The sequence below is a fragment of the Falco punctatus genome (assembly GCF_963210335.1).
Source record: "Falco punctatus genome assembly, chromosome: 9".
In the NCBI taxonomy this organism is placed as follows: domain Eukaryota; kingdom Metazoa; phylum Chordata; class Aves; order Falconiformes; family Falconidae; genus Falco; species Falco punctatus.
The window spans coordinates 27,038,877-27,049,068 of record NC_137589.1 but is presented as its reverse complement, the minus strand read 5'-3'; the positions used below and the strand labels follow the sequence as shown (position 1 = coordinate 27,049,068).

At 35.1% G+C, this 10,192-nt stretch overlaps 1 protein-coding gene across 7 annotated transcripts in view; it reads right to left on the bottom strand.

Annotated features, from left to right (window-relative positions):
* CPEB3 (cytoplasmic polyadenylation element binding protein 3) overlaps positions 1–10,192 on the bottom strand; it is a 92,296-nt gene that overhangs the window by 7,424 nt on the left and 74,680 nt on the right. For all 7 annotated transcript variants that reach the window (XM_080403611.1, XM_080403612.1, XM_080403608.1 and 4 more), the window contains 3 exons: positions 5,155–5,273; positions 3,732–3,846; positions 1,282–1,463 (listed from right to left, as the gene is read on the bottom strand). In XM_080403611.1, coding sequence (XP_080259737.1) covers positions 1,282–1,463; positions 3,732–3,846; positions 5,155–5,273 — 416 coding nt within the window. The remainder of the gene's footprint in view (positions 1–1,281; positions 1,464–3,731; positions 3,847–5,154; positions 5,274–10,192) is intronic.

Genomic DNA, 10,192 nt, shown 5'->3' with positions numbered 1-10,192 from the left:
TAATTAAGTAAGCTTAAATTATCAATCTACCAACTGGGAAAAGTGCTGATTAATAGAAAAAGCTACCAGCTAGCATAATTTGTGACTCTATCCTATAGCTCAGAAAAAAACCCCAAGTTTTTAAGCATGGCTTATATATAAATCTCAAAGGGTTCAACTCTGTGATTAAGACTCCAAAATTAATCTTCTTAGTCTCTCTGTAAAATTTTTCAGAATTCAGTGGACAAGAAATATTTAGTAACAGCCTTGTCTTAGTTGAAGTCATGAGGTATAGTATCACCAAAGAAAAGTAATTGGAGGACTTATAACTCCCATGACCTCATCTAATCTGACAAAAAGTTCAGTTCAGATTTTAAAGAGAAAGTAAAAATAGCTTGGACTTTGCAGCTGTGTGCTTTTTTATGTATAGTGCCCATAACAGACACACTCAATACATATTTTTACAATAGGGATGGCTTGGTTTCTACTTTAATATAAATTGTTTCTTAAGAATACATGTCTTCAGCCTGACAGGTATCAGCAGTGCATGCTGTATGTTCTTTTGAAGAATTCCAAACGTCGACTCCTCAAAACCATAGGTGTTATTTGTACATTATAACCAAGATATGAAGACAGAAGGTCTAAAGGGAAAAAAAAATCCTGGAAATTAAGTAATGCTTTCTTTTAATGTCTTCAACTCAGATTTCAGTAAATACCTTAACTTCACTCTGCACTTGAAAAGCCCTCTAGAAACCAGGATTTCATATGGACTGAACAAAAGCATCTAATTTCCACGCCTTTTGCCTATCAAGCATCCATAGGCATTTGGTTTTGGATAAATAATTTTCAAGATTTGAGGCCAGCATTACCTATCATGTTATGCCTGTGTTTTAGAAACCTCAAGTCTAGACGTACATTGCTGAGAAAAAATGTTGCCTAATAATAGCGAAAGTGCCAGAAGCTACATAAATAGCCAGTAACTAAAAGCCTTCTTCTAAAGGAGAAGAACAAAGCTGGGAAATTCTACAGTGTTTGACCTTCAGAATTCAAAACAAAACCAAGAATAAACAAGCTTACAACCAAGTATTTTCTGGGTTTAGTGCTATACCATTATTTAAGATGTTTAAGATACATTTTCCCACTCTGCTTTAGCTGCTTAAATAAGCTTTTAAATAATTAACAAATGTAATCTGAAGAACAAAGGTTAAAGTGTTCTACAACACAATATTAATATAAGGAGGTTCTTCATGTCTGTATAGTTTTGTGAGTAGCCACCATTCCTGTTCCTACTGTTTTACTTACCCGTTTATCAATGTCATTATGTTGGAGCTGGACAAAGCGAGCACTGATAGCAGCAATATAGCTCTGCTGGTTGGAGAAAGCAACTCTGCCGGCACCTTTTGGGTACTTCAACTCTGGGTCTGTATCAATGCCAGCATAGCAGACACCTCCATATAAACGGTCCATAATCATTGCCAGTTCAACTGCAAGAAGTCGATATTAAATAGTATAGATTTAATATAAATAATAGTGCTGCATTTGGTTTGTTGCATTAAAAAAAAACCAAAATGCGATTTGCCTTACTGTACTTGTCTTCCAAAGTCTAAAATAGCAAACCCCAGTGCTGGTTTTAACAGACTGAATCAACTCTACATGATTTATAACAAAATATGAAAGAAAAACACAGAATCTGTAAAAAGAAACTTGATGTGACTGAAGTGTGAAAAAAAAAACGCAGAGTTACATTGTTAAAGTAGATATCAGGTCAACTGGTTTAGAATTTATCATCTTGTAAATTACAACTGTGGTATTTGGGGCAGTATTCAGGATCTCCCCAAGCTCCAGCCAGGCTCATTAATGCCAGTTTGCCATAAGATCCCTTAAAAGATATTCCTGTGTTTAGAATCTAGTATTTTGCCCTGAGTACTAAGGTTGAAAAGACATTAAGGGGTTTACATTTGAAACAAAATTTTGTGAAACAGAAGTTACTGCACTTAAAGCAAGCCTACATTTTGGATGCAACTTAATATTTTTGTAGAACAATAACTTGATGGTTCTTGCTTTTTCTGACACTAAGAATAACTCTGAAGAAGTTATAAATATCATTCATAAAATATGACAGGCTGAGTGTATGGCTGAGGAAATACACAGGAGGAAAATCAAGAGAAAGAACTGAAGAAAGTGGAGAAGGGGCATGTGAACTGTGTAAAGATGTTATGGTCACCAAGCCAAGTTCTCTGTAAAAGTTGATAGGCAAAAAAACTTGTCAGATGGATGAGGGAAAGACCTGCGTAAAGCAAGATACTAGGACCTGCACAGGCCCTGCCAAGCCAGCCATTTTTCTATGCTAATGTATGAAAACACTATCAGTAGCAAGTTAAAATTCAGCTATCTAGGAGAAAATGAAAAAGATAAACTAAATATTTAGATCCTTTTTCTTCTCGCAAAATTCTTACTGGTTAATTACATACAGAATAGAGACAATTTTCAAATTGAGTATGTATGTGTGTTTGTATAAATTGTGTGTGACATTAACGGAAGACCATATGCTAATTTGTCCATTTGCAAAAAGCAAACCAATGTCTGACTCATTCTACCAAACCAGGTAATACTCTTGCTCCAAACATTAAGGGAAAACTATCAGCATAATGTAGTGACTAGTAGATTCTTCTGCTTCCTAATGATTTGGAATCATCATTTGGGTAGTGACCCCAGAAAGTGACAGTACAGAATAAACATCAGGAACACTTAAACATTTACAACAGTATTTCCAGTAAGTTACTTTTGCCAATAAACAGAGAATATATAGGATTCCAGGGCAAGGAAACCATGCAGTGCTCAAACATCTTAGTAAAAACTTCTGTATCAGATCTTTAAAGCTGCAAACAAGAAAAACTGGAAATTATTTGTCTGCTTTGGAGTAGTTAACTATTTCAAGGCGTCTGTTTTCAAATGCAAATGTAATCTAGGACATGCCAAATTACACAGTTTTATAAAGGCTATAATTAGAAATGAGGTAGTTTTTAATTGTTACTATTTACATAATTACTGTCTTACAATTATGCCTTATTTTAAGATGGTGAGGAAAGTGAAAGTTGCCAAGAAAACTGGACTGTGAGAAATATTAACTGTCAGCAATAGCTGGGGAACCTTGTGTACAGCTTCCCAAAAGAATTAGGATTACCAAAAGATAAAGCAAGGAGGTGAAGTTCTAGTGGACTGGAAAGTGGCTGCCAAAGGAAAGCAAGGGCTACCAGGAAACCTGACCCAGAAGTCCTTCTTCCAGACAACGATGGAGGGACCTTGTCTATAACTCCATGGGAAAATTAGGGTTAGGGTTGAGAAAAAGGGAAAGAGAAATCATAAAGCTACAGTTGGAATTGGTTTGGAAAGGGTCTGGCAGAAGTTTGTATTCTAGTCAAAGGAAAAGGGAACTTGTCTGCATCTCAGCCAAACAAATCAGGGTTAGGATTAAGGTGGTACAAAAAAAAAAAAAAATATTCACCCAAAGTCTTGGATATTATGCAAACTTGGAGAAAATTGTTTCTATGTAAAATCCTAATTAGTACCCGATTTAAAAGATAAAAACGTTCAGTTTGTATTTTTAGATAGGAAGGCACTCACTGATTTAGAAAGTGAGCTATATCTTTGGAAAAGACAGGGTGTATTTTCTGTTTTTACATGTGTTATATAATCTCTTCAGCTTAATCTGGAATCCCCTGCTACATACCCTACATTTTCCTTCTACTCACCAGCTCGGAGGGGCCGTGGAACTCCTCCAACAAAGATAGTTTTTCTTGGATCCAAAGGCTGAGACCCATCCATCACAAAGTCACTGTCACTTAGGTTCCAAGGTCGAATTTGTACCTGTTTTAAGAATTGTTTTTAGTAGAGGAAATTGACAGCTCAAAAATAAGAAACAACTTCCAAATCCTTCTATAATTAAAAAATACAATTTTAACTTAACAAAAGCAGTAAATCAGTCGTATAAGCACCAAAACAATTTGAGAACATAGCTTATCTGTTTGAAAGAGGGTGAACAGATCATTTATCACCTCTAGAGGCCAGGCTTGAGTCAAATTTCATCATAGCAAACTCCTACCTCATTCATTCCCTGCCCCCAATCGCCATTATAATGAGAAATCCGTGAAAGGACTTTCAGAACATTTTACCATTAATGTGCAATTACAGTTGCAGTTCGGGCTTCTGGCTTTCCTGAAGTCACGTACAGTGATCCACAAATTTTAAAGCAGTCATAGGAGCGGAGATAAAATTAATTTCTGTGCTTGGACACAAAAGGTGTTTTTATGTGCGAATGCTTGCTTCTGTTAAGCAGCAAGCAACACAGTCAATAAGAAATCTTCAGATTACACAGAGGAAAAGCCGCTCACAAGTTACGTGGATAAACCTGTTCATCCATCCATTTTTTTGATCCTAGAATTCACATAAGCACATTCTCTGTGCTGTAATATTGGGTTTTCATTCATCTGTGCAAGCTTTTTAATAGCGTTTTTAAAAGGCAGCACTTTTTTTATCTGATCATGTTCTTCTGTAGTTTTCATCTAACCTGTGTGTAGCCACAGCTACAAAAAAGACTAGCATTAAAGAATATTAAAGATGTGAACAATAGAAACAGGTCACCGTATGTCTTCTATTCTGCTATAGCTTTCTGCATTACTTGTTTTTACTCTACAGTTTATAGTGGGTAAATAAGACCAAAATCGTAAATTGATTAGCAATAGCATGCAGAAAAAATACTAATTAAGAAACCTAAAGAAGTACAGAGGATATTTGAAGCTATCTAGATTTTAAGGGGGGGGGAGTGTGTGTTAAAATAAAGCCTTATGCAATGAAATGAAACATTTCATAATATAAAGGGAAAGATTATAATCTGATTGTTTTACAGCTAATATTGTAAAAGGATGCATACTGCTGTGAGATACTAGAAGTACCAAATATAAAAGTTAATTGAACATAGCATTTATCAAAAAGAAGGAAATGTTTCTAACCATGTTGTGCTGATACAGAAAGACAATTCAATGTAACAGCAAGGGCAGCAACAGGAAATGGGCAAGTCAGTTAACTGTATTTCTTTATTTATTTATTTATTAACTGAAAAGAGTAACAGCAAGTGGGTCAGCAACCAGCACAAGTGTCATGGCATAAGCTACTTACTGGTTTATCCTTGATTGTGGGACTCGACACACACAGGTAAAGTTTCCCATCTTCTTCCAGACAGGCATCTATCAGAGCTTGTACAGAGCTTTCTTCCTGGAACAGCAGAAAGGCATAACCTTGGAAAGGATAAAGGCACAAGAAAGAAAAAAACAGGTTAATTTATAAAGCATTTTTTTGATAAAGAAAACAAACCCAAGTGAGTAAGATATACAAATTACAAATAACTGTTAAGGCTGGTAGGTTTTTTCATAAATTAAATTCACCAAATAGATCATACTCTCATACAGTATTGATTTCAGAATGGAAGCAAGTGTGTTTGCTGCATATGAGTATGTTTATTTGATTAATTAATGATTTTGAGCAGTAAGAATATAGGCTGGTGAATAAGGGATTCTTATTATCAAATAGCTGTATCTAAGCTATTTATTAGTGGTATCTGCTGATATCTGTGTTCATCGTCTTACAAAGCAGGCACCAAGTTTCTGGTTACTATGTACAATGAATAAATATTAGTAGGGTCAAAAAATTGGACAGGTAAACAGATAAACAGACTTCTATGCTTACATACTGAACTATGAAAAAACTGCTCACCTAAAACCAGTAAGCATGAGCAAAAAACAACGGCGTGCATTGTCTTTTATTATGAGTCAAAGACCTGCTGTTGTTATTTCTATATAAATAAAGCAGTTCAAAAGAAAGAAAGAAGAAAGTCCAATAAAAATTGCTCCAAGTGATTCAGAATTCCAGGACTTTAAATTAGCCACTAAAACTAGGAGTGTGGCATTCAGTGCTCTTCTGAATGCAGCTGGCAAGAAAGCTTTCTTCAGTTTTTCTTAATGTTGTTAAATTTGAATGAAGATTTGACCCAAGCAGTCCATGCTTTTGCTACTTCAGAAATGAAACTAATACAGCACACTGTACACCAAGAAAGCCACCTAAAGGCTGGCTGCTAGGCTTGAATACAGCTGCCCAGTGTAGAGGACTTTTTCAAGCATGCATTGCTCTTTTGCACCACGATCAGTACAACTCAGTTTTCTCACTGAACGCGAACATGTTTGCTTTGACCTTTACAATTTGGCACTTGTGAGTCTTACAGGCAACGTCTTTTCAGAAAATCTGCAGCAATTGGAGGCAGCTGGAGTTTAAGCAGGGACTGCTAGACTCTCTCTGCCTAAGACCCTTGACACAAACTAAGCATCTGCATGATGAAACAACATATTTAAATTATGACAACCTTTGACATAGCTTCACACAGTCTATTTGCTATTAATATTGTACCGACTTACCCTAATTTTGCATTATTGAGTGAATACCATTTGGCACGTCCTTTTTAGATAAATTCTACACAACTCTGATTTACAAAAAAAATTAAAATAGACACTGAAAAAGTGTTTTCCTCTGTAGAGTTATTATCTACCAAATTACATCTTACCCTACCATCTCCAGTCCTGTGTGACTTCTCAAAGAACATTAAATTCTATGTAGCTGTTTGTTTTCAGATGTGACAAAAAGTTTGAGTTAACAACATAGTTATAGCCTAGAACACATCTAGAAAGACTCATTCACCCAAGAAAACAAAATAATTTGATCGTCACTCTTTCTAGCAAACAAGGAACTTGCATACCTAGAGCTGGAGTAAAGATACCAGTCCCAATAAACAGTTGAATACTTATTGAGTAAAAACATTGGTTTCCTCTCTAGCAAATGTAATTCTCTTAAAACAGTCCCCTAAAGATATAAACACACTTCAAAATTTTAGTTTTAGCCTTTACAAAACTAATTATATTGAGTTTGAAAATAATTAGCTCGCAGTCACCGTCACTTTTAGCTTCATTTTACTTTCCATCCATGCACTTCTTGTATCTTCCTCACTCCATGCCATCCCTTCTGATTATATACAATCATCAGACCCAAAACTTTTTACAATTCACTGGAAAAAGGGAACAGTGTATTTTGTTGTAAGAAAAGTTAGTACAACTTTTAAAGGGGTACTAGCAGAGGGAAGATGAGGAGAAAGATTAGTTTCCCTAAATTCTGAAGCACACAGCCTAGGAGCTCCTCAACCTTGAACTCAAGGATTCATTACTTTATGGAAAGCAGTACAAGAGCTAAGCTCCTTTGTACATGTCCCATTCTGACATCTAAACAGTGACACAATTTCCATATGAAAGGATAATTTACTTCAGTTCGTCTAATTTCACTTGCTGGGAACAAACTGGAAAATCTGGCATATATGCTGTGTCCCACAAGCTTGAAACAAGGTTGTCACCTGAAATGCAAGATACACTTGAAACTACCATATAATGTTGCTATAGTCTGGAAAATGCATTTTTGCTAGCCTAGACAATCTGGAAAATCTCTATTCCAATTAAAATCAACGTAGACATACCTTCTCTAATGATGGGAACCTTTCTGTAGTACTGAAAACACATTTTGTAATAAGGCTTCAGTGATCCCTTCAAAACAATGTGCTAGATGGAAAGGTTAAGGTGCTTATTCTGCCTTGCTTTTAATAGCAGAGTCTTGATATTCATACTTCTATGTTAAACACTGGCATGTTGATACAAATTACAGGCCATCCTATTGGAGTTTTCATGCATGTGTTCTGCCCATCCTTCCTCAATGCAGTTACCAAAAGTAATTCATAAGTTCTTTAAATTCTTGCATTTGAGAACAGCAGTGTATAAATTGCTGTTCAAATACATCAACCATAAGCTGCGTCTTCTGGTAACAAAGCCAGCATTTTGGCATTCAATTGTTACATAATCAACAGGGAAAGATTAACCTATTCCTGGCTCTTAGAATTGGGGCTACTTCTCAAATAAAGAAAAAAAATCATATATAAGATCGAAGAGTATTTGTATATCCAAGTCAGAGGTCTGCATATCATTTATTGATTTACTATATAACTGACCTCAAATCTGCAAGTCCTAAAATTCAGCCCACTTACAAAATTAGGTATAGAAATCATATTCTAAGGGTCATGTGTTTTCAGTTTTATAACACTGAGGTTCAGTGGCAGAACTAAGAGAATGAAGAGAAGAACTTTCTTCTCTTTACATAATGCATAGCAAGTGAGAATTGTCTCTGGGTAGTCACATATATCCATTTCATATGCAAAACAGAACTCCTTAACACTTGAAAAAAGTTAACTACCTTTGAAGCACACTTTATTCTATCTTTTTAAAGTTTAGACTGTGTCCTTTCTGATGTTTTTATAGGCTCCAAGATTACAATAGCATCTATCATCCACCTAAGATCTTATAAAACTATGTCAACATATATCTACCTTATATTATTATGTAAAAAAATAAGATGGCATTAAACTGGTAAAGAAAATTTATGTTCTAGTCTCATGTCTTTGGGTTTATTTTTGGATGGTGGAGATGGCTAACTCAAAAAAGCAGATTTAAATAGACATTTTTTTCATTAAATATAAGTAGCACTTTTTTTCCTGGATTTTAAAAAATAGCTTTTAATTGAATAATGGTTGTATTTACTAGAACTTTTAGAATAAGTCTGTTTTAAAAGCCCACAGCAAAGGAACATTTAGAAACAGTGTGAACCAAATTTCTAAATCAGTTAGTGTGATGACAAAGGGTCATTGCTCAAAGTCAGCCTTAGTAATCTTATTAGAAGATGCTTTGAACATGAATAAAACACATTTCTAAATCCAAAGATGAAATTACTATTAAAAATGAAACTCATTTTTTAAAAATAAAAATCTGAGGTGTTAAAAAAAAAAAAGCAGACTTTCTTTTAAACATTGCAGTGACACGACTGGATTTTCAAAAAACATCAAAGACTTTAAATACTTAAAACCCCTCAAAATAGAAAGGGCTGTAATCTCACTTAGCTACTGCAGAAGAGTGAAATTATGTATTAGTCAGAGCAGCAAAGATGAATTTCTTTTAGTCAGTCTAATTTTAAATGGCACTGTATGACCCTGTCAGCTGATTCCTTTCTCTGAAAAACAAAAGGTGTGCCAGAAATGTGAACAGTTCAGCATCTTACACTGAGATTCCTGTTCATTTTTATGCATTTTTCAGGAGTACCAGACTAAGTCTGAAAGGCAAGAAATCCTCCATACACCACATTAAAGGCAGGTTTTGGGGTAGGTTTTGTTTGTTTTTAATTAAAGGTATTTGCTCCATATCCTGAGTTCCATTGAAAAATAATTGGGTCCTGAATCTAAATAGCAATTAAATGAAATTTACATAGTTAAATGGAAGCCAGGATACATAAGGAAAAGTCAGCAAGCAAGCAGATCACATGGAAGAGCTGAATGGAACCAGAGGCTCAGTATCAGTAGCTTCTGTGAAATAAACTGCATGTCTTCATATTTTCAATTTTACCATTAAATAGGCTGCATCACTGAAATTACCAAAAGAATGGAAACTAGCATTTAAGCCTTACTACTAATGATCTTACCATATCAGAAAAAACAGAGAAATTAGAAACCTCCTATGTTGTCATAAATTTTAAGAACAGTTTTTCTCCACATCTTTCAATGTAAATGGCAAAGAAAAAAGAAAAAAACCACAAACATAAAAATCCACCCAAAGAACATCAGCTTGCTCCATGAGGACATGAGGCATTATTTTGAGGACACGAGAGAAGTGCCCCAATGTTTCCTCTGCACTGAGGAATAGTGCTGAATAGAAAGGACAACATTTTGATAGTGCTGTAGCGAATATATGCAGCTAAGGATTTATAAAGTTCTTTCAATTCCAAAACATGTCAAGCAGCAGAAAGGATTTGCTAGTCATCACTACTTCAAGACTTTCACCGCTTATGGGGAAAAGTCCCAGTATATATATATACCATCTCAGTTTGTCCTGTAGTAAATACTGCTACCCCACCTGTAACTAATGAACTCCTACCCACCTGTAACTAAAAGGATATTCTACAAGCGTACTGTACTAAAACCTTTCTTTTTATCTGGCACTTTGCTTCAACGCTAGTGTAAAACATTGCAACAACAAATTTACAGGGTTGTCTCTGCTTTCAAAGGTCACAGCCATTTTAAAACTTC